Source organism: Syngnathoides biaculeatus, chromosome 13 (genome assembly GCF_019802595.1).
Source record: "Syngnathoides biaculeatus isolate LvHL_M chromosome 13, ASM1980259v1, whole genome shotgun sequence".
Lineage (NCBI taxonomy): Eukaryota > Metazoa > Chordata > Actinopteri > Syngnathiformes > Syngnathidae > Syngnathoides > Syngnathoides biaculeatus.
In genome coordinates, this window is record NC_084652.1 from 3,376,468 (window position 1) to 3,403,917 (window position 27,450).

A 27,450-nucleotide genomic window follows, 5' to 3' on the forward strand; every position below is an offset into this window, starting at 1 on the left:
GACGTCACGGTTTGAAATCACGCATGGCACGAAAGGTTCCCCTGCTTAAAGCAGCACAAGTTTGCCAATGACCATTTGGATGATACGGAGGAGTCATGGGAGAAGGTTTTGTGTGTGGTCAGATGAGACAACGCACGACTGACTGCTCAGCAATATTGAAAATCATTTGCTCAAAATGCACTTCTTATTTTAGAACCTTTTCCAATACGGTGTGATTTTGTGCATAAGTTATTAGATGAGTGGGTCAAGTGGGGCAGTTCCAGATCTTTGCCTCTGCGGACCCAAATTTCAGGCGCTTGTGGATCAGGTGGAATTGTGGGAGGTCGGCCTCCTCCTCCTGCTCCTGCTCCTCCTCCTCTTCCTCCTCCTGCTCCGAACCCCAAAGAGTGTTATTTTCTCCGCTTCTTTCCACCAGCCTCCGTTTCCTCTCCCTCGCTCTCCTCCTCTCTTCTTTCCGGTCCCGAAAAGTCCAGAAGAGTCCAGCGAGGAGAAGTTGCAGAGGACTGTTTGCGCAGACTGATGGCTTCCTGACAGGAAGGACAAAAAAAAAAAAAAAACTAAACTCAACTAAAGTAAGTCGAATCCCGATTTTGTGCATCGTTCTTTTTCAGAGCCGGAGCCACGCTGCCGTTTAAAGTTTACGTTGGCTTGCAACTTTGCATTGGAAACATGTTGCGTGTCGGGATTGGAGTGACATCACTCACAGGAGCGCAAATGGTCTTATTTTTGTTTCTCTTTGGCGTTTTTTTCATTTGACAGAAATTTAGTTTTCACAAATAATAGAAGCTTATTGCAAAGACATAATAAGTCTGTGCTCTTCTGCGTTTGGAAGTCATTTGAGTGCGCAAGGACTCCCAAAAAGATTGTGTGTGGGTCAAAAAAACCCTTATTTTGGATTTTGGATCGCGTAGAACGGCAAAATCAGAGATGCCACCAGAACGCGGCCGAGACTGTCGTGTTTGCACGTCTCCCAAAACTTTCCATTTCCAGCTTCTCGCGGGTCGGTGCGGGTGTGCAGCTCCCTGGGACGCGCCCGCCGAAGGCCATGCAAGCCAAAGAGGCCGCCCGCCATGTTGTCTTTGCCCTGCTGGCCGCCGCCGTGCGATGTCAAGTCAACCCAGGTGGGTTTTCATCTCCCGCGTGCGTTTTTCTTTCCGTGACATCAATTTCGGCCGAGCGGGATGCTGACAATGAGGCGGTAAAGCGACTGGCGAGCTCGGTGACCGGAGCAGAAGAGACACGTCTCGGCTTCGAATAACTTGCATAGTTCTGAGGACGGATAAAGAAAGTAATATAAGGTGGGTGGGCTTAAAGTGCAAACCAGCGTGCGTGTGGTTTGCCCAGCGTAAGACGGCAAATAGGGTGCGAACAGGCAGACCTTTCACAAGCGGTTTCGAGGCGTAGTCGTGGGCAGCGCATGCAGACACGCACTCCCCACCTTGAATATTTTCGCAGCAAAAGGCGTTTTTGTCCTGCCGCTCAAATAGAACACACATTTTAGTGGCAACGTGAAGAAATCGACAGCTTCCCCTAATTAGCAGGTAGCAACGGCACCGGCACCGGTAGCCGTACTGGAAGTTGTGGTTGTCGCATTGGAATATTTTTTTGTTTTTGTTATCGTTAGCACTGAAGTAAAAAGAAAAACAAAAAGTCTAACATGAGAAAGCCAAACGTGTCTCACGTGGCTGCGGCGGACGTGCGGAAAAAGGAACGAAGAGCGAGAGAAACGGGCCTCCCGAGACTGGCACCGACACAGTTCAGCCTCTGTTCGGCCGCCCCGCCGGAAGCCGATCGGTCGGCAGAAAGTGGCGGCGGCCTTCGCCTTCCAACCGCAGCTCGCCTCCGCACTCGGAAGTACACAAATCCACGCGCTACGCGAATGTGTTCACGTACCAAGGACGCTTTGTGTCTTTTTTTTTTTTTTTCCCAGAAATGTGTCGCTACCCTCTGGGCATGACCGGCGGGCAGATTCAGGATGACGACATCTCCGCCTCCAGTCAGTGGTCGGAGTCCACTGCCGCAAAATTTGGGAGGCATGTGCTTGTTTATTTTATCTCGGCGTCACGTTAAATAATGAAATCCTTGTTTGGCTCCACAGCAGGGAAGATGGATGAGAAGCTATGTAGAAAAACCTTCTCCTGCATTTATGCAAATATTGCCGTCGGGCTTCTATAAACTGTAAATGAGCTTCCGCGGAAGGTCAATCGAAAGCCAACCTATAAATGATTGCTTTTCCCCTTTTCGTCCAAATTGGCCTTTTTTCAACGGAGGGGGGAAAAAAACGGGCTAATTTAGCAAAGTCGGCTGAGGAAAAATCTGGACACTCTTGAAAGTACACACATTGTCAAGTGGGAAGCAACGTGGCGCCCACTCAGGTCACTGCCCAAACTTTCCGATTACACAGTCATAATTTTTTTCTTTGGGGGTGTGCTGTCGCATTTTCATTATGTAAACGATCACCTTGGCTCAATAGAGGTCGCGACGCTACTTCGTGACTTAGCGGAAAAGTTCATCTTGAAAGTAATTTCGTTTTATTTTTGTTCTTTCCATTGTCAATTGACCCCTCCGTACAGGGCACTTAACCACGCCTCCCGAAGTGACGTCACGCCACGTGCGCTCACGTAAGACAAACAGTAAAAATGGCAAATACAATACAATACATTCTGAAATGAGACAGACGCCATGCTTCTCATTTCATTCAATCGTTCACACGTAGCGGTGTTATGCTAGCGGAGAACTTGGAATTCATTTATATGAGACGTGTATTAAAAATCAAATTTAGGGCATATCTTCGCGCAAACACAGTCTGGTTAAGCTTCGGCCGCGAGCCAGCAAGAAATCGATACGTTTGTCCAGTCCGATCATCGCTAAATATCGCTCAACAAAGAATAAGTGTGTCAATCGTTCACACGTAGCGGTGTTATGCTAGCGGAGAACTTTGAATTCATTTATACGAGACGTGTATTGAAAATCAAATATAGGGCATACCTTGGTGCAAACACATGTGTTCCGGTTGACATTAGATGGATTTAGTTGATGATGCGGTCTTCCACAAAGTTTGATCCATCGAAGGCATTTTTCGTACCGGGTCTTCGGTTTTGGAAAGGGGACGAATCGAACTCCGCCGACTAGCCTTTCGGGATACCCGTCGTCACTATTACAAAGTCCGCGACTACGCCTCTTAACCGTATTTTTTGTTAAATAACCCAAATACGCGATAAAACGCTAACTAAACCGATACTGGACCATTCAATGTTGTCAGAGAAAATGGCGGGAGCAAAAACGGGCTTTGGTCTCTGCAGATCTCTGGCCTCTGATTGGTCAGTGACGCGGATTGCGCAATATCCACGGAGGGGTCAATTTGTGTACCCGAGCTCATTTCCTTTCCCCTCGACAGACTTGATTTTGACAACGCGGACGGCGACGGCGCCTGGTGCCCCGACTTGTCGGAATCGGACGGCCTGAAAGAATATCTGCAGGTGGACCTGCGCTCGCTCCATTTCATCACGCTGGTGGGGACTCAGGGGCGCCACGCCGACGGCGTGGGCAACGAATTTGCCCAGCGGTACAGGATCAAGTACAGCCGGGACGGCAGCAATTGGGTGGGCTGGAGCGATCGGAAGGGGCGGCAGGTGAGCACTTCTTCGGGAAAGCCTCGAAAATAGATTGTGGTGGTACCTTTAAGGGGCGTGGCCTAGGGAGACGCATCAGGTTCCTGCAGCTGGTAAAGAGTTAGCATTTGCTTTCATGTACATTACCACGTAATTAGTGTAGAGTACTACTGTGCAATAATGTATGCATAAGCGTTCAAATATACAGTGATGCCTCAGTTCTCGACCACAATCCGTTCGAGAAGCGATTTGTTCGAAAACCAAATCGATGTTTCCCATTACAATGAATGGAAAAAGAAATAATGCCTTCCTAGCCTAAAAAAATGAGTTTTTTTAAAGCTTTTTTTTTTACCTTTTCCTGATAATAAACTGCATAGTAGAAATACATCTATAGTTTAAATACTTTATATAGTAAAATAATTTTATTTATCTTTTTGCTTAAAATGTATGCTTTAGTAGTTGAGTACGCTAAGCTGGGACTCCATTCCCGTCTCTGTAGTGACTCGGCTGTCAGCTAGGCTGGCCGTGCGCAATACGTTATTTCCCGGTTTTGTCGGGGGCGTTCAAATACTGATTTTCGTTGGAAAACAGAAGCAAAAAAAATCTCGAAATTTTCATTCGAAAATGGGGATGTTCCAGAACCGCGGCTTAACCGTATTTAAGAGTAAGTGTTCGTAAAAGTATCAAATCAGTTTTTGGGAAGATCAATAAGAGTCTCAGGTGGTTCCTACAGCTTTAAAATATGTGGCTACTACTTTGCAGATTTCACCTATTGCGGGGGTGTGACCTAATGTCCGCCATAAACGAGGGATTATTGTGACTGCAATTATAAAAAAAGTAAGTTGAGGGAATCAGAGAAGAAACTGAAGGGTTTACTAATATAATATTTCAGAATTTCCAGTCTAAGGTTCAGTCGGGAGTCAGCGCTGAGCTCCAGAGAGCCACTTTTCCAAAAATGCCGAGAAAGAAAAGGTCCAGGTCCGCCTGGCGGAGGCGGCGCTCATTTCCAGCTGTCTTCCGCGGCTCCCCTCCCACCAGGTGCTCGAGGGGAACAGGAACGCGTACGACGTGGTGCTGAAGGATCTGGAGCCTCCCGTCATCGCTCGATATGTTCGCTTCATGCCCGTGACCGACCCCTCTTTGATCGTCTGTATGAGAGTTGAGCTCTACGGCTGCGAATGGCTCGGTCAGTCACAAGAGTTGACTCGGTTTCCTGAAACTCGCCGTTGGATTTAGCACTGCTAAATTGTTGGCGGTCATCTCTGCTTCGCTTTTAGATGGTCTGATGTCTTATAGCATCCCAGAGGGGCACCGAATGACCTACCGAGGCCTGGACGTCTCCTTCAACGACTCCGTGTACGACGGAGCCTCAGCTGAAAAGTGAGTGGCGACCGCATGCAGTGCACGAATGGATCTCAGAAGTCATCGATTTTCACGTGCTGTGCATTTCACCCGTCCTGTCCTGTCTTCGTTGGGTCAGGGGTGAGCTGGATCCTGCTGGAGACAAATGAGCCTCGTACAGTTTGAATATCTTCGCCGAACTAAACATCTTTATGGGGGACGTTAGCTGGAGTTCGTTGTTGGAAAATAATCAAACAAACTATAGACGCTGAGGAGTGTACTCACTTTTGTTGTGAGTGATTTAGGCAATAATTGCTGTAAATGTACACCATCATGTAAGCATTACACCCTCAAAGTGTTTTCCGACGAAAACATACTGTATGATCAAAATACTTGCCTCCATTCAAAGGGCGCACTCGGGTTCACGATACAATTTATGTTCTGTATTCATTTGAGCAATCTCCCGTCTAGACCGAGCAAGGGTCTGGGCCAGCTGACGGACGGAACTTGGGGTCTGGACGATTTTCTCGACAGTCACGTCTACGGTATGTGGCCGGGGTACGACTACGTGGGCTGGAGCAACAAGAGCGCCCCCAAAGCCTACGTGGAAATGACCTTTGAGTTCGACCACGTCCGTAACTTCACCTCCATGAAGGTGAGGAGAAGAAGAACAAGAAACTATAAAAGGCGAGTTTATAATAGAGAAAACTGATTTCTGAGGTCCGGCCCACAGGTTCACTGTAGTAATATGTTCAGTCGAGGGGTCCGGACGTTCAGACAGGCCACCTGCTTCTTCCGCTCGGGCTCCGACTGGGACTCTGACCCGGTGACCTTCAGGCCACCCGTCGATCACGTGAGCCAAAGTGCCCGCTTCGTCACCGTGCCCCTCGGGGACCAGACTGCCGTCGCCATCAAATGTCGTTTCCACTTTGCTGACGTCTGGTTGCTCTTCAGTGAAATCGCCTTCCAATCAGGTGAAATCCCACGTTCATGTGCTGGTTCTCCACCCCCCCCCCCCCCGCAGTGTTTGTTTTCATTTTAGCGCAAAACCTTGGCAAATTATCTTTTCCCTTGTCTTTGCCGACTGCCAGGCTCAGCGGTGTACAACACATCTTTGATTCCTCGGAAACGTGGACACCCGACTAACACGCTGCCAGGTTGAGTCTCGTTATCTCACTGCCTTGGAAAAGAAGGTCAAACAGAAAATTGCACACGTTGATGTATTGTTTGCGTTATCAAAACACGGGAAACCACTGGTCTGTTATACTGTACATCTCGAGTTCATTGCTGAAATAGAACTGGTGCAGTAAAGCTCCATGTGGTCTGCCATGTTTCATTTTAATCTACAAGAGCAGCTAATTACATCCAGCACTTTAAACCGGTTAGCTCATTTTTGTGTGTGTGTGTGTGTGTGTGTGTGTGAGAGAGCAGACCACGCCCCCTGCTGGTAGTCCTCCAGATTCCTTATTTTGTACTGTATTTCTTATCAAAATGTAAAAAGCCCAACTACGCTTCCGAAGCTGTGAGAGACTGATTCTTGAGTTAAATTTCTCATCTTATGTAGGGGACGATCCAACTCACAAAGTGGACGACAGCAACACGAGGATCCTGATTGGCTGCCTGGTGGCTATTATCGCAATCCTTTTGACCATCATCGTCATCATCTTGTGGCGGCAGGTGTGGCGAAAAATGCTCGAGAAGGTGCGCAACAGTCCTTGGAGTGCAATTCTTTTCCAAGCATGCGTAGCGAGTAGCTAGAACCTGGTATCTCTTTGAACAACAAAGGCATCGCGGCGAATTCTGGACGAGGAACTCACAGCGCGCCTTGCGGTTCAGACTCGGGCCTTTTCCTTCCACCACTCGTCCGTGTCGTCCTCTCTGTCCACCGCCAACTCCACCTACGAGAGGATCTTCCCCCTTTGCGCCGACTACCAGGAGCCGTCCCGCCTCATCCGGAGGCTGCCCGAGTTTGCGCATCTCGCCGAACAACTGGGTGAGGTCACACCAGCCATTTTCAGAAAGACTTTTCAAAAGATTCCAAATGGAATGGAAACTTTCTGGGACCGAACTCGAGATTATGGGTCATTCAAGCATAAATACAACTATTTTGTTTTGTCACAAGCCATCCCTGTCAAACAATACGATTCAAAGCACAGTTCAAAGGTTTTGAACGTTTTCTTGAACAAATTTTGCTTTAAAAATCAGCCAATGTTGTAAATTTGTCATTTGCTTCTAATTTCCCATGGAAAGTTTCCATTTTTGGAAATTCCTGAAATGTTGCAAAGCACGTCACACAAGCCAGTGAATTCCATCGCAAGATTTTCGCTCACGTCCTGCAACGATCCTTTTTCCGCACGCCCGCCCCCATTAGGCGCGAGCAGCTCCTACCGGACTCTTGCAGCCGGCGGCGGTTCCGACGGCGTCCCCCACTACGCGGAGGCCGACATCATCAGCCTGCAGGAGTCAGAGGGCAGCGCGACTGGCAACCCGAGGCTCTTCGCTGGCGTAGATCCGGCCGTGCGAGACTTCCCCCGGGACAAACTCACGTTCAAAGAGAAACTGGGAGAGGGACAATTTGGCGAAGTGCGTTTGCTGGGGCTTTGCGACTCTTGTTGTCTGGAAATGCCGTGACCTTAAAAATGTTTTGTTTTGTTTTGTTTTTTTTAGGTCCACTTGTGTGAAGCAGAAGGCATGCGTTCCTTTTTAGACGACGACTCATCTGGAGAAGGGACAACGAACCAAGGATCTCTGCTAGTAGCTGTTAAAACGCTGCGTGAAGATGCCAACAAGAATGCAAGGTAACAAAGAAAGGTACTAGGCAATTGCTTGTAGTTCCCCAAACATTGAAAGAAGGCCGGTAAGGGCTTGATACCGATACCTGATATCAATCCTCGGCGGTCCCGAGTATTAAAAAAAAGTACAGTGACTGAAATGTACTGCACTTTGGTGGATTCCGACAGGATACAGAAGCATGACCTGACAACAGAAAACACGTTAGCCTCAAAAATACACCTTAGATGGGAGAATTTTGAATCCAGACGGCAACGCAACGCATCGTACGCCTATTTCTGACCGCAGGAACGATTTCCTGGAGGAGATCCGAATCATGTCTCGCCTGAGGGACCCCAACATCGTGCGTCTGCTGGCCGTATGCGTGGACACGGACCCTCTGTGGATGATCGCCGAGTACATGGAGAACGGAGACCTCAACCAGTTCCTCTGCCATCTCAGACTCAAGGAACTGGATGAGGACCGTGAGGAAGAGGAGAGGCGGACCATCGGGTAGCTTCAGTTTGCTTTCGACCGCAAACTTTATTGTCGTCACTTTTTTCACGTGAGATTGCGTTGCTGTGAAATGCATTGCATTCGACCGTTTATCTAAGACGTATCGGTTGTACTTAAATGATGTGTACCTTGCGTGTTAGGACAAGTATCGAGTACGGCGCAGTCAGGTTTCAACCAGAAAATGAAAACGTCAAAATGTTTGCACCCTGACACAAACTGCCGGACGCAGTATTGATGACAATAAATGCCCGCACGGGTGTAGCTGATTTCTTGCGGTTGCTACGTGTCGAGACAACATGACTGGCGTTCTCTTTCCGACCTTTGCCCCTTAGCTACAGCAAACTGATAGACATGGCGGCGCAGATCGCCTCTGGGATGAAGTACTTGTCATCGCTGAACTTCGTCCATCGTGACCTGGCCACACGGAACTGCTTGGTGGGGAAGAACTACACCGTAAAGATCGCCGATTTCGGCATGAGTCGCAACCTGTACCGCGGGGACTACTATCGGATCCAGGGCCGAGCTGTCCTGCCAATCCGCTGGATGTCTTGGGAAAGCATTCTGCTGGCAAGTGATCCTTCGGCGGGGTGGGGGGGACAAAATCCATGTTAAAAGTGCTGGGTGACAACTTTCCTTGCGGCTTAGCTGACTTGTGTGACCGACTCCCTTCCTGCAGGGTAAGTTCACCATGGCCAGTGACGTGTGGGCCTACGGGGTGACTTTGTGGGAGATCTTGACTCTTTGCAAGAAGCAGCCTTACTCCCACCTGTCTGACGAGCAGGTCATTGAAAACACAGGCGAGTTTTTCCGGGACCAGGGCAAACAGGTGAGCGTCACACCAACTCTTCGGGGTTATTTTGCCGCCTCCTAGTCGGTACTTGCGCGGTAACGCCAGAGTGATGGGGAAATATATTTGCACGCCTTCACTGGCAATCGCTGCTTCCAGGTCTACCTGCCTCAGCCGCCGTGTTGTCCCGACGGCTTGTACAACGAGCTGATGCTGAGCTGCTGGAGGAGAAACGCCAAACAGAGGCTGAGCTTTCAGGAGCTCCACGCTCAGTTGACGGAGGGCCGGCCGTAGCGGACGGGACGCACGATTCGGGTCTGCCGAGGTTAGGAATTGTTCTGTACAAAACGAGGAGTCGCAATGGAACCCTGCAAATGTTATCCAGTTGTTTTAAACTAGTTTGTGACAAAGGGGCTGTACATACAGTAATAAATGTGCCGAGTGCAACAGCACGTAGCTTTAGGAATGACTTTCTCATATTGAATTAATCAATGTATTTATTATTTTCTACTGCCATTCGGTGTCTATTTATAGGTAACAGTTAATGTTGTTCTGGTTTGAAACACATTTTGTGCAAACCTTATAATGTATTTTATAAAGCATATGTTCTCTTTAGCCCATGAATGTGTAAAAAAAAAAAAAAAAAAAAATGTAGGAAACTCATAGTTGCTTTAGAATTCTGATGCCCTAAAAATCTGAAGACTGAACAACACTCGACGTTTTAGCATTTCTTACTTTGCAGAAATAAAAGAAAGTATAAGCATCTAAATTTCCTCACAAGAAAGTACACTCATGAGACACACGGAAACATAAAGTTTAATCTACTGAATACCAATAAAAGCTTTATTTTACTTTGTGTATTTGCTTATTTTACGCAACACTCAACACGCAGATGAAGCGTGGATTCTAAATACTGCAGATTTAATTGTAGTTTTACGTATATGTACAGCAATACAATATGTGGCAATGCAAATCGTTAAAGGTACAGACGTTTGCATGGACACACGTATCGGAAAGCGTATTACTGCCACACCGCATTTCACATAATTATGTGAAACGCGACCTTTTTTTTTTTTTTAGTGTGGCAGTAATACGCTTCCGTACACATATACACAAGTAGATTGCTATTAAATTTGTTCAATTATAAATTCAAATGCTTGTTGTTGTTTTTCCACCCTTCAAATTGTCTGCAGCCATTTTAGTGGTTTTATCAGATAACCACGTGGGATTTTTTTCGCGTTGTGGTCATGCCAAAATCGCATACTTCGAGAGGAACCATATTTTAAGAGACTTTAGAAAGTGCTATATGTGCAATAACAACTTGGGAGTTTCATTAAGCTGCAATATTTTCATGATGGCTGGGACACCAGATGATACTTTATGGTGATAATGCATCATTATTTATGCTATTAGAGACCAAAACAATTTAAAACTCTGCAAATGAATACAATTTCCCTTATCCAAATTGATAAAGGAGTGACTCTGGTTTAAAGGCCTTTTTTTTTTTTTTGGGTGGGGGTTGTTTCTTTTGTTTTGTTTTGTTTTTTTTTTTCTTTTCAGGGGGCAATAAATGCAATTTCCCCCAAATGGTATTATTCAACCATTTTCCATTCCACAAGGAAGTGAAAATGTTTTGAAATTTTCAATTGATTCAGGATAGAACCCGAGGAAGCGTTTGCTGAAAAAAACTGCACCACATTGTAATATTTTACGAGCTGAAATTGCAAAGTCAGTCCCACCCCCGAGAAGCTCACTTCGCATTAATAAAATTTAAAAGAAAAGGAGGAGACGTGGCTACAAATGTCCAGACACTTTAGATTGGACGATTAGTACAGTGTAAATTTGCATATCGGGATGTGCCTTCTGTTTTGGCTCTCGCCGCTCGCCATAGTTGCAAGCTGATTGGCCAGCTTCCGCATGGCGTTCGCGCTCCTGCACCCTGATTGGCTGGCGTGTTTGCAGCGGAATCGAACCATGGGAGCCGTCCAACCGTCCACGAGCTTCCCCTCGGGCGGCCTCTCACTCCCGACTAAGCCGCCGTCATTCTCACGGAAGTTTGCAGCAGGAAGACATGGAAAAAGTTGTCATTATAACCGGCGCCAACAGGTAAGTTCGTCGTTATTTCCGATCTTTGGGCAAAAGTGGTTGGCTACTAAAGCATTGAGACTCACTGCGGTGGTGCAAGCTTTTTTTTTTTTTTTTTTTTTTTACATAAACGTAGTCGTCTAAAAGGTCCAAACTGTTTTTTTTATAGTAGCTCAAATCTATGTTAATGATAAACGAGCGCATGTTGTTGCAGTTGATTCTAAAATAAAATGTCGCCTCATCAATCCCGATGATCAAAGTGCAGATGTCTCACGTTAGTGATCCCGTTTTGATAGATTCTGATTTGGCACAGCATTCATTTGCAACCGATGCTGCTCCCAATGTGTTGCAACTCTGCCTGACCTAATGGCAGTCTTGTTGTGATTTTTAGATATAGTAAATAAACATCATTCAAGGCCAGCAAGGCCTCCACTGGCCTGAACACTGTCAGAAGTACTGACCCGCATTTACAACCTCAATTCCAGCATTTGTTCCGTGAAATTGGATCAGCTTCTTCATTTCATCATGTTTCTCTTGACTGCACTGCTTGCAGGATGTGTATGTTGGATTTTGTTTTTTTTTTTTATTTTTCATCCAGTCAGATGTCAGCCTCTAAATGTCCGCCATCTTGTGTGTCACTACCGGTAATTGGTAACCTATCTATTGGCGGCGCATAGGCATCAATGCCATTTGCCGAGGCCCTTCAGAATCTGTAGCGTCGGTCGATTTTGACTTAAACTGTAGTAGCGATGAGACGGTTTCTTTTACCAGTTAGCATTCATCTGAGATGTCACCCTGTGGCAACCCCTGACGGGACAAGCCGAAAGAAACCCACTTTCACTTCAGCTTTACCTCACAGGACCAACTAGCTGGCGCGGAAGAAGTTACTTTCCCACGTCAGTCGGGAAAGTTGTTGCTCGGTTTTTCCATCTTCTGCTCGGTCGGGCAGAACCACGCTAGTTACAGCCGAGTTTGACTCGCCAAACACATCTTTACACGTTTTAATCGTCGGCATCTCTGGTGAGTATGATGCATTGAAATGTTAAAATGTTGTGTCATCTTAGAGAAATATTGATTCCAAACTGCGCCAGATGATGTATAGTTGCATGTTGCTTTATTGCGGTTTTGCATAGTTATGATAGTTTCTATAATGGTGACGTGATAGTGGTGGTACAGAAGCAAGATGGAAAAAAAAGTCCCCATTGAAGACCCCGGACCCAGAAGCGGTACGTGCCGTTCTTTGAATCCATTTGTCTTCCCGTTGCAGTGGAATTGGACGAGCCCTGTGCGAAAGGCTTCTCGCCGAGGACGTCCGGCTGCGTTTGTGTCTGGCCTGCAGGAACGCGCAGCGGGCCGAGGCCGCCCGCTCCGCCCTCTTGACCTCTCACCCCGAGGCCCGGGTGGACTTGCTGCAGCTCGACGTGGGTTCCGTGCGCTCGGTGCTCGCCGCTGCCCGAGAGCTGAAGGCCAGGTCGATACCTCACGTGGTGATACTGCCATTGATGAAATAATCTTAGATTAATTTCTTCTTCTTTTTTCCTGCAGGTACAAAAGCATTGACTTTTTGTATCTAAATGCGGGAATAATGCCCAACCCACATGTCGATGTAAAAGCTTTTTTCAAGGGTTTGTTCTCAAGGTAAAAGTCCCGTTTCTGACTAAATTGAAATGGAACTTTTCAAGCATTCCGTCCTGTTGCTGACCCCGCGTGATCCGACGCAACGTGTACCTTCGCCTCAACAGAAAGGCCGTCAACATGTTTGCCACAGCGGAGGGTCTTTTAACGCAGAAAGACCGCCCCAATTCTGACGGTCTGCAGGAAGTTTTCGCCACCAACCTCTTTGGTCATTTTGTCCTGGTACGTACTCCGCACACAAACAATCACATCATTTGATAGTGAAACTTCATGAGGTATACCAGTGGAATCTAATGGCACCCTATAAAAGAGCTGCAAAACAAATCATGTTTGTCCAAAGATCGTAACGCAGAGTTTTGCTTGACACTGTCCAAGAGGTATTTGGTATATCTCATCCTTGGGTGCAATTTCCAGATTCTGGCTTCAACCGTGTATATATATCATGCGGACCACTTTTACATTTGCAGTCACTTTATGTGGAGTGTACAGGTTTGACACTTGACAATTCTGTGCTAGGTCAGAGAGCTGGAGCCACTGTTGTGTCAGGCCGGTCGCACGTCACGTGTCGTGTGGACCTCTTCGAGCAACGCCCGCCGCGCTGCCTTCAGCATCGAGGACATCCAGCACAGAAATGGGACGGAGCCCTACAGCTCCTCCAAGTACGCCTCTGACATGCTCAGTGTGGCCCTCAACAGACGCAAGAACGGCCAGGTTTGTGAACTCCAGCACATTATATACCGTAAGACCGTAAGTGGTGCGACATTGCGGCATGACACCTCGTGAAAGTGGAACAACAGTTGCATTGTTAGCTGCAAAACTGAATCCTTGCTTGTGGGAAGTTTGTGCGCGTCTAAAAATTGTCTTCGTGTTCACCAGGGGCTTTTCTCCTCTGTGGTTTGTCCAGGGCTGGTGATGACCAATCTCACTTACGGTATACTCCCCTCCTTTTTCTGGACGTTCATCATGCCAATCATGTGGCTGGTGAGTGATTCTGTAATTCTTGCTGTTCTTTTTTTTTCGGTCCTTTTTCTGAAGCATTCTCTGGTGTTTTCCGTCTTGCGCAGATCAGAATCTTCACGAATACATTTACTCTTACGCCGCACAACGGAGCAGAGTCACTGGTATGTCGCTAGCTCAAATAACCCACGAAAAAGAACTGATCTATTATTTAAAGGTAAAATAATATGGGCTTCCACAGCACTGGCTGTTCCTTCAAACGCCAGAATCTCTGGACCCGAGGGCAAAATATCACAGCTTAACATCAGGACTCGGAGCCAACTACACAGAACCGCGGCCAGTAAGTAGCGCCCACACTTCAATGACACTAATTCGTCACTTTCTTTGCAAGATTCAACGCGAGAGCTGTGCCAAAACGAGTTACTTTCCAAATATTTGTATGAATAATGCTCTCTTTCGGTTGAGATTGTCTGTTTGAAAGTCATTATAAATGTGTTGAGTATTGTTGGTTTCCAGTGGCGTACAACTGCACCGCCGCATACTTGGCGCCGCTGTTCAACGTTGTCGGGAAAAAAAGAATGCAATCAATGAATAATCAATAACTCCGTGTATTGACAAGTTGCAAGTGCCCCGAATTCGATTTAAAATATCATCTGTTATCTTAGCATAAATGAGAGAATGCTTTACGTGGCGTCTACGTAACAATCCCCGGCCTGTGTTTGTGTTCTGTCAGATGGACATTGACGACAAGATGTGTGAAGTGTTTTACGAGAAACTTCTTCAACTGGAGAAAGACGTCAGGAGAAATTTGCCCGACCTAAATCAACATCAGCGTAATGACTTGTGTTCATAGTCATGGAGACGTTCACCAAAAATACGAACATTGCTCTCGTTTCATGTGTGCCTAGTGTTCAACGTGAAGTCTGCAATTTGACCAATTTTTCCTCAATGATTAGCTTCCTTTATTGACAGATTTTCAACTCGTCAGTTTGGCCTGGAACATCTCCAACCAGTGCCTTGCTTAACACTACTGTACAGACCTCCAATAGAAATGTAACAAACTATCTGTTTGGACCTGTGGTTAGGGCATCACTTAACTGACTTAGAACCACTGCTATTGCCCCGACAAATTCAAAATTGGTAGAAATATATCCACTATTGGCACAACAGGGTAATGACAGTGATACTGTTGACCACGATGATGACGTTATGACTTCTCTTCCAGACCTGTTCTCTGATCCACAAGATTACAAGTGATTAGTGCTATATTTTCCTCTGTGTGTAACTTTGCTCTCCTCCAATTAAGAAACTTTTTCTGGCTGCAATGAAGAATGCTTTGCTCTGCACCATTTTAAAAAAAAAATCAGTTTCTGCCTACAATGAAGAATGCTTTGCTCTGCTCCAATTAAAAAAAAAAAAAACAAAAAAAAAAACCCACCAGTTTCTGCCTGCAATGAAGAATTCTTTGCTCTGGTCCAATTAAAAGAAAAAAGCAGTTTCTGCCTGCAATGAAGAATGCTTTGCTCTGCTCCAATTAGGAAACTGTTTCTGCCTACATTAAAGAAATGCTTGGTGCTGCTTTAGATAACGTGGCAGCCGCTTAACAGGAGATAGAACAAGAACATCATAATAATAATCATCAGAACTGTTTGAGCCAGGAGGACCTGTTGTCTGTTCAAGAAATGATGACCACACATGTATGTACTCAGCAATCTTCCACACAGACATGAACAAACAAGTACATTTTGTTTCCAATTATGTTTTGCGCCCCCGTCTCCTTTTTGTAACATCCATGTAAATATGGGGCGTTTTGAAACAAAATATATCGAGGTGCTGAGGAGAGGATAATCAGAGAGTGCAGTGGTGAATTGTACGAGACGGTTCCTCTCCTCTCTCCTCGCGAGCTGTCAAACTTGAACATCTGATCTTGATCTTTGCTTCCTTTTTTTGTCCCGTTTAATGAATGTCTAATTGGTAAACCTGACATGAACAAAGCGGACGATGTGTGGAATGCTTGTACTCTATGTTCGCGATCAAGTCTAAAAGCGATAAACCAGAAATAGGCGCCGGATTTAGGTTCGGCGGCAGATTGCGGAGACGACAGACAGATGTGTTCCCACCAGCTGTTCCTGACCACGTCCCTGCTGACCACATGGTCGCTGCTTTTTATAAACTCCGGAATCCCACCTAATCTCCGGAACAGCTGCTACCGCATTTTCAAAGTAGAAGACTATTTTGAGCATTAAGAATCTATGGCGGTGGTCCTCAAACTGAGATGAGGGGCACCTGGGGATCTGAGTCTTGCAATAATTGTGTCGTATCATTTTTAAAAGTACAGAGAGTTCCTCCGCAGGGGAACTGGGATCCCAAACCAATTATGTCTTCCTTACCTTGGCTTTAGGTCAAGTAAAAGCTATGATAGGATTTTGATATACTCTATTTAATTTATTACAGTTTGTCATCCGTACATAAATCGAGGGGTGGAGCCAGTGTCAAAACTAAAGTATTATGTTGTCTCTTTAAGAACAAAAAGTGTCATTTTTTAAAAATGTAATCCTAATTTAGGGGAATAAGTGTCTCAGAATTATTATTTTTTTATCTTGTTAAACTCTGACTTGTTCCTCATTAAACTTTGCCATTATTCTCGTAAGATTATAATTTTGTATCCGAACAAAATAATTTTTTTTTTGTGCTTGTAATGTTATTACATAACCTAGTGAAAACGAGTTTTCGAATTTCTGCCCGATGGCTCTCTCTAGTGGTATATGAAAGAATCACTGAATTCGATGTTCAATAGTGGTTTAAACGTTTTAATCCTTTACTGCACTTTTAATTACAATAGTTGTACTGAGCATTTAAGTGTGCAATGTATTTGAGTTGAAGCATTATAGTAGTACAATATTTTATTGTCCTATAATCAAGCACATTATGACTGTTAAAACTACATAATGATAAAGTGATTCAACAAAATATTAAATACAAATAGTTTTTAGAAATTGGGCCTTCTATGCTGTTGTATTTAATGGCAGTTGTTATAGTGTTAATATGGGAGTCAATTATTTTTTGAGGTGGAACTTCCTGCTGACGACACGTGATTTGCCCACGCGGGCCACGTGATATGACGTGGGGAGCCAAAACCTGGCCCCCGGGCTTTGAGTTTGACCCCTGAGCTGCGAGGGCTCCCTCAACCAACCCGAAAAAAAAAAATGTGCTCACCCCTGCTCGGAATATCATTGAGCAGATGCGTTTTAATGCTGACGCTGTCCGTGAGGGTTGGTTTCGTAAACACAAACGGAAAAAAAAAAAACCGTCCATGTTTCCGATATGACGTTTCCGTGCATGCGACTCCCGAGTGGCGAATGAAAAAGGGGGAACTTGTTGTCCGAGGGCGTCGGAGTGCGCCCGCCATTCCATCACGTCAACATGTCGCGGGCGGGCGGGCGAGAGCGCGCTTCGCCGTGTCCCGGATGTTGCTCGCACCGGAAGAGAAGGGGCCGCGCTCCCAGCCATCTTGTGGCAGCATCCAGCGAATAGTTCGCGTCGAGCCCCGGCCAATCGGAGGTGCATCTAGCTGAAGGGGCGCCATCATGCCCGGCCACCTGCAAGAAGGCTTCGGCTGCGTCGTCACCAACCGCTTCGACCAGCTACCGGACGACGAGTCCGACCCGTCCGAGATCCTGAAAGCAGCAGAAAACAAGAAGAAGGAGGGGGCCGCCGCCGCCGCCGCGTCCGCCAGGAGCGCGGCTCACGCCGCTAAGCAGCCCAAGAAGGAGTCGCAGAAGGACAGGAAGAACCCGCTCGTGGAGAAGAAGGAGGAGTCCCAGCCTGCGGCGGCGCTCAAAAAAGAAGGTAAACAAACCGGCACGTACGTCCGCGCACGCCTTGACTTTGCCGCGATGCTCAACTGTCCCGTTAACTAGCTCGCCAGCTAGCTAGCCAGTTAGCCGCCGCTGCTGGACAGCGAGGTCAACGCGGAGCCCGCTGGCTTGTTGTTTAGAGGACACGCGGAGGTGGCGTCCTTCGCTTCTTTTTTTTTTTGTTTTGTTTTTTTTTTTGGTTGTTTTTCTGCCATCGTTCTCCGCGTGCGCGTGGAGCTCAGCTCGCATCCCGTTGGAATGCGCGCGCCGCTCCGGTGGCGCTCGGCGCGGTCCGGACGCGCTGAAATTTGCAGACAAGTCTCGCAGACATCAACGAGCGGGTTCGGTTCCACGTTCTTTTGCGCATGACAGTCAGGCAGTCGCGCTCAACATTGACTAAAATGAGTCGGAAACCTTTGAGCCGAGGTATGTGATTTCAAGCAGCTAATAGTGCCTCACCTGTAAAACTCTGCATGCGAAAGGCGCTCCAGAGAGCGAAAAGTGCTTCGTGCATGCTTTGATGTCAAATTCAATGTGTTGCTTGAATGCCGAAATCATTTCACAACTTTAATTCTCTCTTAACTATTAGTGAGAAGTAAATACACACGTTATTTCATAGACGTGAAGTCAAACAAAAGGGAAAACAAGCCTCCTCGATTTGAATAGGACGACATTCATGGATTTGAAAATGAAAATCATGATGAGGCACAGGTTGGAGAATGAAAACAAAAAAAAAAGAATATAATCATTTTGAGGCTCTGCGGAGGACACTTTCTCGCTTTTTTGGAGGGCGGACAGGGACAGCGTTCGGGCTGACTCAATTGCATGACACGGGCCCCTAAAACGGTCAGATTCCAGCAAGATACGTGTTCCTAATTTCTTAATCCTCGGAAGGCGTGCCCTTTAGAGACCTTGGAGCTGTCTTAACGTCTGAAAAATGTTTCTCAAAAAAAGGGTGTCAGCCAAATCTGACCGCACCTGCTTGCGTGATGGACAGGAACCCGACGCGTGGGTCGAAGGCCAGAGCAGCAGCAAGGTCACCAGGGCCCCCAGCATCAGCATCAGGGGAACCAGGTCGAGGGGCGACCCGGAGACAAACGGCCGGACCGCAGACCACCTCGTGAGCGGCGTTTTGAGAAACCTGCCGAGGACAAGCCTGAGGGAGGCGGCGGCGGCGGCGACTTCTCCGCAGACCACAAGTGAGTGCAGGGATGGAGCGCCACATGATGAACGCATCCCTCCGGGTCCGGATCCCAAGAGCACAATTGAGCTTCTCTGGTTGTCCCTCGTCTTCAGGCCTTCCGGAGAACGGCCTTCCGGGGACCGGCCCCCGAGAGGGCGCGGAGGCGGCGGCCGAGGTGGCCGCGGCGGACGAGGGCGAGGCACGGGCAGAGGGGAAGGCTTCGACTCCCGTGGCAAACGAGACTTTGACAGACACAGCGGCACTGACAAATCGTGAGTCTTTATGCATGAAGGGACTCGCTCGGTAAATGCACGAGTTCCTCACTTTGCAACAGTCGTAGTCGGCAACGCTTTTGTCACAATCCAAACATTTTGACTTGGACGTAAAGTTAGTTCCCCGAATAATAGCTGACGTAACTTCAAATTTGTTTGACTTGTATCAGTTCAAATAATCGTAAGGATTGGGATTAATCCCCTCTAAATTATTTGAGGGGAAAAAGCCAGGTCGTTACGACTACGGCTCGTTCTGAATTGCATCCGATTTGCAGTGCCGTCGCAGACGTGGCGATGGAACTCTGTTGTAAAGCGAGGACCCTCAGAAGATTCTCTTCATAAGCTGCGTGCGTTATACGACTTTCCTCTTTGTGTCGCCTCAGGAATCAGAAAAGCGAGGAGAAGCGTAGCGGCAGCGGCTCACACAACTGGGGAAACGCGAAGGAGGAACCCAGGTGAGCAAAAATTCACGTGGTTGGGTACGCGCACCTTCTAGTCCTTAGAGGTCAGATTTCAAAAATGTAAAAAAAAAAAAAAAATTCTCTTGGTGACTGCACGATCCCAGTTTGTATACTTTCATTTTCCCCTACTCCTGTAGTGCCATTCACAGTGAAACTCTACCTGTGGCATTATTGGCGTTATCATTATGTCCAATTCAGATTTGTTATTTTTATTTATTTTTGTTCTATGTGATCATTTTATGCAGTTGCTCACGTAAAAAAACAAATGCAAAAAAATATATATTTATATATATATATACGACTTCTGTTGTGGATAGAATGCACCCGTAACGTCACACGCATGTGAGGCGGCGCATTTACACGATCAGGATTTTTGGGGTCGATCACCATTCAGCATGTTTAAAAAAAAAAAAAAATGATTACCGATCCAATCACAAGATGGCACAAGGTGTCTATTGAAATGATTTGTTAATTTACTGTCTACTTGTACTACATGTATACTGAGTATCTTCAAAAGTAATCCAGTAATTCACGTGGCACGTTAGTGCGCCACGCGCGCTCTTCAGGTGGGCTGTGGCAAATGATCACATTTGAGTGCCGTTGCCGTTTTGTGTCCGTCTGTTTTGTCGGACGCGGGACCCGCGAAGTTCCATATTACACTCGCGTCCAATTCATATCCACTTTGTATCCACATATGAAAGAGGCCTGGGTCAGCAAGCAAAACAGAACTGCACTGCAATCGATGGCATTTGTCAGGCACGTGCGGTGCCATCACACTCGCAAATCTGCACAGTCGAGCACAAAAGATCACGCATGTAAAATTATTTACAAGTAGAAACACATAAATATTGAAAGACGTCACTTATTTTGTGAAGTCTTGACCCATGTTCCCTCTAAGCTGCGCACTCGGCGCACATGAAAACCGATCCAGCGCAGTGAACCACAGCCTGACGTCTTTTTTTTTTTTTTTTTTAATACGGAAGCACACGCTCTCGAACAGCAAGCTGCTGCTCAGCCTACTTCTACTTCCTAATTTACCTGGCACCGCCCCCCCCCCCTCCGCTCTTAAAGGGGTACGCTCATAATTACAAACAGAACACACGCCCACAACTTTATATCTGGGGGCATGACTGACCACACCTGTACATTTTTCAATGTGAGTGACTGGTACTGTTCACCTTGACATTGGGCGAATAAAATTGTTATTGATCTGTAGTATGAACGTAGCCTAATTGGCATAACACATTAAGCACATTGCAGGGCTCTTAAGTGAGCGATTTACACTGGTCCACCTGGTTTTGCCCAACTTGGGCCAACGTTTTTAGCCATGATTGTATATACATTTTGGGACGTCCTTGTGAGTGAATTTTTTTCTAATGTAAAAGTATGTGCCATAGCTCATCAGTAAAGTTTGTAAAACGCTGCTGGATGCTTTTGTTTTTCAGTGAGGCTCAAGGGTCCCCTCCTGCTGAGACGACCCCCGAGGGAGACGAAGCGGCACCGGCGGGCTCTGAGAACAAGTCAGTGTTTACATCCCGTCAAGTCGGAGTGCGAGGATGTTGACTTTCGCGCTCGCCGGGAGTGCTTCCAAATCACCTGCACGGATTACACTATTTACATGTTAAAATGCGCTTCTACTTACAAAAAAATTCACGATAAGAAACAACTTCCTGGATGGATGAATTTGATGAGTAGAGGTGCCACTGTACTGTGCACGACGGTGACGCAGAGTAAATGTGTAAATTCTCGGAAGCTCATTTAGACATTAAAGCCGATCAGGAAAAACCAACAATTATCGGTGTAAAGTCCAATAAGAACAAGGTCATCGAGCTTTTCGGTCGGTGGCATGTTGAGGGCTAAGGGGTCATTTTTAACCCGGCTCTGCAGGGAGAACGAGGTGGAAGAAGTGAAACTGGAAGGCCCCCGCGAGATGACACTGGACGAGTGGAAGGCCATGCAAGACAAGGAGCGCACCAAGGTGGAGTTCAACATCCGCAAGCCCAACGAGGGCGCCGACAGCCAGTGGAAGAAAGGATACGTGCTGCACAAGTCCAAGAGTGAAGACGTAAGTGCGGGCCCGCAATTCTGCGGGTGCAACGCCTGCTCGCTATCCGACCGACGTCTTGCCTCATGTGTAGACGCGTCTTATTCTCGTATCTCCCAGTTCCTTGTGACGTGCGCTAGTGTGGCAGCCCCCGGTGGTCCGGCTCTTAGAAACTGTATCGATCTCATTGTTGTGTGGTCCGGCGTTTGTGGCATTTCTCTCCACACTCTAGATTCCTCCCGAAATCCTAAAACACACATTGGGTTCATTCAAGTCTCTTTGAAATTGTCCATAGGTATGGAGGTGAGTGTCAAAAGTGTGTCTGTACGTGCCCAGCGATTAGCCGGTGACCAGTGCGGGGCGTACCCCTCCTCTTGGGGGGGGGAGTTAACTGGGAGAAACTCCAGCTCGCTCGCTAATCGAATGAGGATAAGCGCCACAGAAAGAAAGATCTTTTGGTTTTGACCTGTAAGCGCAATACACATTTGGTTAATTAATTAAAGATTGATTGGGGAGGATTGAAGTTTACCAACTCCTGAATTGAAATACAAGTAAAGATCGGATTATTAATACTCAGAGGATTTCAATGGAGTCCGCCACATGTAAAAAAAAAAAAAGCAAATTCGCCCAAACTGATCAGAATGTAACATTTCTCTGCCATCTTGTAATCGCAGCGGTACCTCTAGAAACGAAAAATTCAGGTTATGAAACCCCTCCTCGGAAAAATAACGTCTCTAGTTACGAAGAAATCTCGCTGGATTTGCACCGAACGTAAACGTCCTGCATCTTGGGTTGAAAGTGGCGCAATAGAACCGCGGCGAGGGAACTTCGGAACAGGCGCCGCACCCGAAATTTCGGGCATCGCACGGCTGGTTCGCAAAGTTCGAGAGGAGGACCGGAATTCACTCCGTTGTTCGGCGCGGCGACCAATCGAGCGCAGGCCAGAAGGCGGCCAAAGAATTTGTCGGGAAATTCGAAGAATTGGTTTTGGAAGAAGGCTACGTCGCGCAGCAAGTGTTCAGTTGTGACGAGACCGGCCTGTTTTGGAAAAAGATGCCTCATCGTACATTCCTGACAGCGGAGGAGGAGGAGGAGAAAGCGCCTGGCCGCCACCCGACGAAGTGTTACCGCCTTACGCTCGCCCTTTGTGCCAACGCCAGTGGGGATTGTAAAATTAAGCCCCTGCTGGTGTACCGCTGCGAAAACCCACAAAATCCTTAAAGAGCAACTTCCGGTGACGTGGAGGGCCAATGCCGAGGCTGAGCTCGGCTTTTGACGTTCCTAGAAGAGATTCATCTCCCCCTCAAGTGCCTCCTCATTCTCGACAAAGCCCCCGCCCGCCCGACCGCCCGGCCGGCCGGCCGGCCTCCGAGATGACACCCTGGAGGAGTTCTCCTTCGTTAGGGTGCTGCAACTCTCCTGCAGCCCTTGGACCAACAAGTCATTTCAAACTTTAAGAAGCTGTACACCAAATGGCTGTTCAAGAGGTGTTTCGACGTCACCGAGAATACGCACCTTACCCTTCGTGAGTTTTGGAAGGAGCACTTCGACGTTGTCGATTGCCTCAATTTAATCGACGCGGCTTGGGGGGAGGTGAGCGGACGAAGCCTTAACGCGGCCTGGAGAAGGCCGTGGCCTCCCGCTGTTGCGCCACGGGAGTTTGAGGGGGTCAAAGTGGAGGTTGAGCGCCAACTTCAACCTGAAGTCGAAGAAATGTTGTCGCTGGGAAAGGCCACGGGGCTCGCGGTCGAGGAGGAGGACGTCGACGAGTTGGTTCAGGAGCGCCGCGAGGAGCTGAAGGAGTCGGAGGCCACGGCAATGCAGGAGCAGTTCAGTGAGGAGGACGTAGAGGAGGAGGCAGCCGCCATCCCGTCGGACCGAATCAAAGAAGCGTTGGCGAAATTCCAGGACATCTGCGCATTCATTCAAATGAATCATCCGGAAAATGTGTCAACTAGCCGGGCTATCGCTCACTTTGATGACGTCCGCCTGCTGCATTTTCCGAAGATTGTCAAAAGCCGTCCAGGGCAAACGACCTTGGATCGCTACTTCACCAAACGCCCGCCAATCACCGCTGCTGGTGGTGAAACTGAACCGAAGCGGGCGAAAAGAAGCGACGGAAGTTAAACGTTAAGTTCTAAAAAGTTCGTGTTTCTTTAGAATTCATAGTTTGAAGTGGAATTTAATCATTTGAGTAGAATGAAGTTGTGCGCGGGCCTCCTCCTCCGTCCCCCGCGATGCCTTTCGCTTGTCACTCGCACTCACCATCTTGGCAACGTTGCCCAACGCCAAAGGTAAATGAACATCATTTTGATTATTTTTTTTACATTCTGTACATTGAATGCTTCGTTTTGTCGGGGGGGGCTCGGAACGGGTTAGGCGATTTCCGTGTAAAAATCGCTTCTACTTGTGAAAAAATTCACGTTACAAAATGACTGCCGGAATGGATCCATTTCGTAAGTAGAGGTACCACTGGAATCTCAAGCGCTGCTCTTGTCCTTGAAATGTGTGGTCCTTACTTTTTTTTTTAAAAATTACACTACCACTATAAGACTGTTGAGAACATTGTTTTGGAAAGTCTTCAAGTGGCCGCACAGTCTTTGTGATATGAAGTAGTCGGGGTTTGCTGTTTTGTTTCAGTCTTCCGTGGAAGACTCATTTATCCTTTTGCATAACTTTTGGGAATTGAATTGTTGTGGTTGTCAGAGAGACGTTCCACCATTTCAGGCTTCATAAGTTCACTTAACAAAGCGATTCCCGACAATGAGAATGCGCTGGATGAACGAGGCACGTATGGAAGTAAATACGTGCCACCGGGATTTGAATTTGAAATGCCACAGAAAACAGAATTTGAATTTGAAATGTAAAGGGATCACATTTTCAACAGTTGTATTTCAACGTAACATCTCATTTGTTCACGATTCAACCGGCTACAATTCGCTGTCTGGAATGCCACCAGGCGGGGTTACTTCAGGTCACAACCGAACAGCCAGCCAATCCAGTTACGCTTTCTTAGTCACGTGACGTCACATACTAAGAAAGCGTAACTGGATTGGCTGGCTCTTCGGTTCTGACCCGAAGTAACCCTGCCTGGTGGCACGGACGGTGAATTTCAGACAGCGAATTGCAGCAACTATTGTAAATGTGATCACTTGACATTTTCAATTCAAATCCTGGTGGCACATATTCACTTCCGTAGGCACGCTTTTTATGAAACTTGTCGTGTCGGAAAGCTCTGCGTCGTCACTTCCTGTCTATCATTTTCAGAGGCCTGTCGGAGCTTTGATTGATGCCTCAGAAACAGAAGTAGACGGGCAAACCCTGTACCAAAAGGTGCGTGCAATCTCACATCGGTCGTAGCATTTGTTCGTCGGCACTGTGGCGATCTTACGGTGACAAAAATGACAAGAAAACATGAAGTCATCCAGTCCAATTGTAACGAAATCTGAACTGTGAATGCTTTGCGCGCAGGGCACCGGTGACGAATCCGCAGAGCACCACTTCCGCAAGCCGGCCAACGACATCACGTCCCAGCTGGAGATCAACTTCGGAGACCTGGGCCGCCCCGGCCGCGGGCGCGGCGGCCCCCGCGGGGGCCGGGGAGGCCGCGGCGGGGGAGGCGGCAGGCCGGCGCGTGGCGGAAGCCGCTCTGAAAAGGTAACGTCGCAGGCGAGGACAAAGGCGGAAATGCGCTCACAATAGCGCAACGATAACAAACGCCTGCGCCGAAAAAGGCAGCGATGCATAAAAGCTGCTGGGGAGGCCCGGTGAGGTCGCCTCACTTTGTGCCGGTCTGTGCTGACGCCCGGGCTCGTCCCCAAAGTGTTTAACTTCTGAGTAGTCCCCTAAAGGGGACCTTTTTGTTGTGGATCCCAGCCTGGTTTTTTGTTCTCCCAGCAGGCAAGTGGCGTGCTGGTCCCCAACGTGGACGACCCCGAGGCCTTCCCCGCGCTGGCCTGAAGGCTCCTCCGCAGTCTCCGGCCATTCCCCTCTGCCCTCCTGCCCCTCGCCGCCCCCCCCCCCCCTTCTACGAGGCTTGCATGCTTACCACATTCTCAAATATATAAGAAATCCATCGACGGCAAAAAAAAAAAAAAAAAAAAAAAAAAGAGACAGTCGCCCCGCACCAGAGGACTGAAATTTGACCTCTTTTGAAGCAAAACTGACAGGACAAAAAGTGGGGAAAAAGGACCTCTTGTCACACTGACGTTTTGTATTTTAAACCTTAAAGCAGGGATGTTTTCATCTATCCCCCGACACCACCCCAGAGATTAGGCGTGCATCATTTGTTTGTGTGTGCTGCGTGAAATGATGCGGGTTTTTTTTTTTTTTTTGCCATTTGTGGGTTTCACGTCTCCGTGGAGCTCTCAGCCCAGTATTACGGGGGTCCGGGAAGACTTTGGACTGGAGTGCGTTTCTTCCCTCCCACTGTTAACGATACACACTGATGTGGTAGCGCTGCACTACATATGAAACGTGTATTAGATATCCCAAGTCTAACTTCACGTGAATTTGAATTAAAAGTGAAATTATCCCTGACGGGCCGTCTCCTTTCGAGAGTAACCAGGCAACAGTGACATCCTACAAAAAAAAAAATTGATAATAAGCTTGGTATTTTTTTTCTGCTTGTTGTGCAGTGAAAGTAAATGCAGCTTTTCCTTTTCTGGATAGTTTTTTTTTTTTTGGGTAGTTCTCGGCTTGTCAGTTTGCGGGGTGTGTTATCTTTAGGCTGGTCCTGTTAGCTTCGCTCATCCTACTTGGAAATTCAGGACCGCTTTATTTGATTTCCTTCCGCCGAGTGTGGGGCGCACGTGACTGAACGTGCAAGAGTGGCCACCGGTCACTTCTAAAGTTACTCGTCTTCTTCAAGCGGTCAGAACAGCAAGCAGGTTCTGGCCTGAAGTCTCCAACGAGGCGGGCCGACGCCGCAGGCCGACATTCCGAACCTTGGGAACGTGCTGCGCCTGCCGCATCTCAAAAAGCATTTGGGTCTTTCCCAGCACCAGCCCTCTGAAGACTCCCACCCCTTTCTGTAGATCCTATTTTGCTCTGTCTATTATTATTATTATTATTATTATTATTTGATGAGTGCAGCAGCACTCATGCATGATGTCTGCTGTCATTGTGCAACAATCACGATCTACAGAATGTAACGTAAACAATTGTTGCACGGGCACGCGCTGCCGACACGGGCGTCCTATTGTCATGAAGCGGGTTTTGGGGAGGTCCTGAGTGTAGCACTAAAGTTCGCAGCGCGGTGTCGTACTTTGGAGTTCTGCGCTCCGCGGTAATGTGCTGCCGCAGGTGGCTCAACATTTATGGTATTTTATTATTTTTTTTTTTTTTTATGCTTTTCCTTGAATGACTGTTTTGAGCCACGTGACGGTAAAACATTGCGCAAACATCCCTGTTTTAATCACTTTCTTTAGAGGTGTCGAGTATATTCCCAAAACGGAAAGTGGACTCATTATTAAAAAAAAAAACAAAACAAAACAAAAAATGAAATTTAGGGCAATACTGTTTGCTATTCGAATGGAATACAACACGGTGACTACGGATTAAATGTTACACTGCTTTTACATTTTGTAACTTAACTCCTTTATTATAAACTGAAATGAGGACCACACTACATCGTTAAATGTGGTTATGAAAATGACAAAAAAAAAAAATGCAGGTTTTTATAGCTTGCAGTGAATTACTGTAGCTTTAGTTTTTGGAGCTGCTGTACATTTGTTGATTGCAATTTAACGTATTGGTTCAAGTCCTGGCTACCGGTTCTGAATTCTGTATCTGGCTCGTACGCGTCAATCTGTTTGGAAAAAAAAAGAGACGTATAGTATAAATTGGCTGTTATTGTAAAAGATGAAGATGTATTTGAAAATAAAGAGTGATGCCAAACCTCCATAAGGTCAGTTTGTGTCAGGTCAACGTA

The 27,450-nt window shown here is 47.1% G+C and overlaps 3 protein-coding genes across 5 annotated transcripts; all 3 read left to right on the forward strand.

Moving 5' to 3' along the window:
* Positions 1 to 1,067: 1,067 nt before the first annotated feature.
* On the forward strand, positions 1,068 to 9,481 carry LOC133510598 (discoidin domain-containing receptor 2-like). The gene is made up of 16 exons (XM_061838667.1): positions 1,068 to 1,121; positions 1,931 to 2,033; positions 3,398 to 3,632; positions 4,650 to 4,797; positions 4,889 to 4,991; positions 5,424 to 5,607; positions 5,686 to 5,926; positions 6,044 to 6,109; positions 6,517 to 6,653; positions 6,738 to 6,945; positions 7,324 to 7,535; positions 7,620 to 7,750; positions 8,031 to 8,234; positions 8,570 to 8,804; positions 8,914 to 9,063; positions 9,184 to 9,481. Exons 2-16 carry the CDS (start codon positions 1,933 to 1,935, stop codon positions 9,316 to 9,318), a joined length of 2,490 nt encoding a protein of 829 aa, XP_061694651.1. The 5' UTR covers positions 1,068 to 1,121; positions 1,931 to 1,932; the 3' UTR covers positions 9,319 to 9,481.
* A 1,529-nt stretch (positions 9,482 to 11,010) lies between these two features.
* hsd17b7 (hydroxysteroid (17-beta) dehydrogenase 7) lies at positions 11,011 to 16,556 on the forward strand. Of its 2 annotated transcripts, XM_061838671.1 has the most exons (9): positions 11,011 to 11,130; positions 12,377 to 12,580; positions 12,655 to 12,747; positions 12,852 to 12,966; positions 13,261 to 13,455; positions 13,621 to 13,725; positions 13,809 to 13,865; positions 13,943 to 14,041; positions 14,435 to 16,556. In XM_061838671.1, the coding sequence occupies exons 1-9, from the start codon at positions 11,096 to 11,098 to the stop codon at positions 14,552 to 14,554; spliced, it is 1,023 nt and encodes a 340-aa protein (XP_061694655.1). In that variant the 5' UTR covers positions 11,011 to 11,095; the 3' UTR covers positions 14,555 to 16,556. The 2 variants fall into 2 exon arrangements, 1 of the variants encoding a protein (XP_061694655.1); XR_009797651.1 differs by lacking the exon at positions 14,435 to 16,556 and having other exon boundaries at positions 13,649 to 13,725; positions 13,943 to 13,955.
* Positions 16,557 to 17,094: 538 nt separating this feature from the next.
* LOC133510599 (SERPINE1 mRNA-binding protein 1-like) lies at positions 17,095 to 27,420 on the forward strand. Of its 2 annotated transcripts, none has more exons than XM_061838668.1 (9): positions 17,095 to 17,550; positions 18,556 to 18,757; positions 18,855 to 19,013; positions 19,397 to 19,468; positions 20,920 to 20,994; positions 21,362 to 21,539; positions 24,786 to 24,851; positions 24,990 to 25,175; positions 25,416 to 27,420. In XM_061838668.1, the coding sequence occupies exons 1-9, from the start codon at positions 17,289 to 17,291 to the stop codon at positions 25,476 to 25,478; spliced, it is 1,263 nt and encodes a 420-aa protein (XP_061694652.1). In that variant the 5' UTR covers positions 17,095 to 17,288; the 3' UTR covers positions 25,479 to 27,420. The 2 variants fall into 2 exon arrangements, with proteins under 2 accessions (XP_061694652.1, XP_061694654.1); XM_061838670.1 differs by having other exon boundaries at positions 25,419 to 27,420.
* Positions 27,421 to 27,450: the final 30 nt, after the last annotated feature.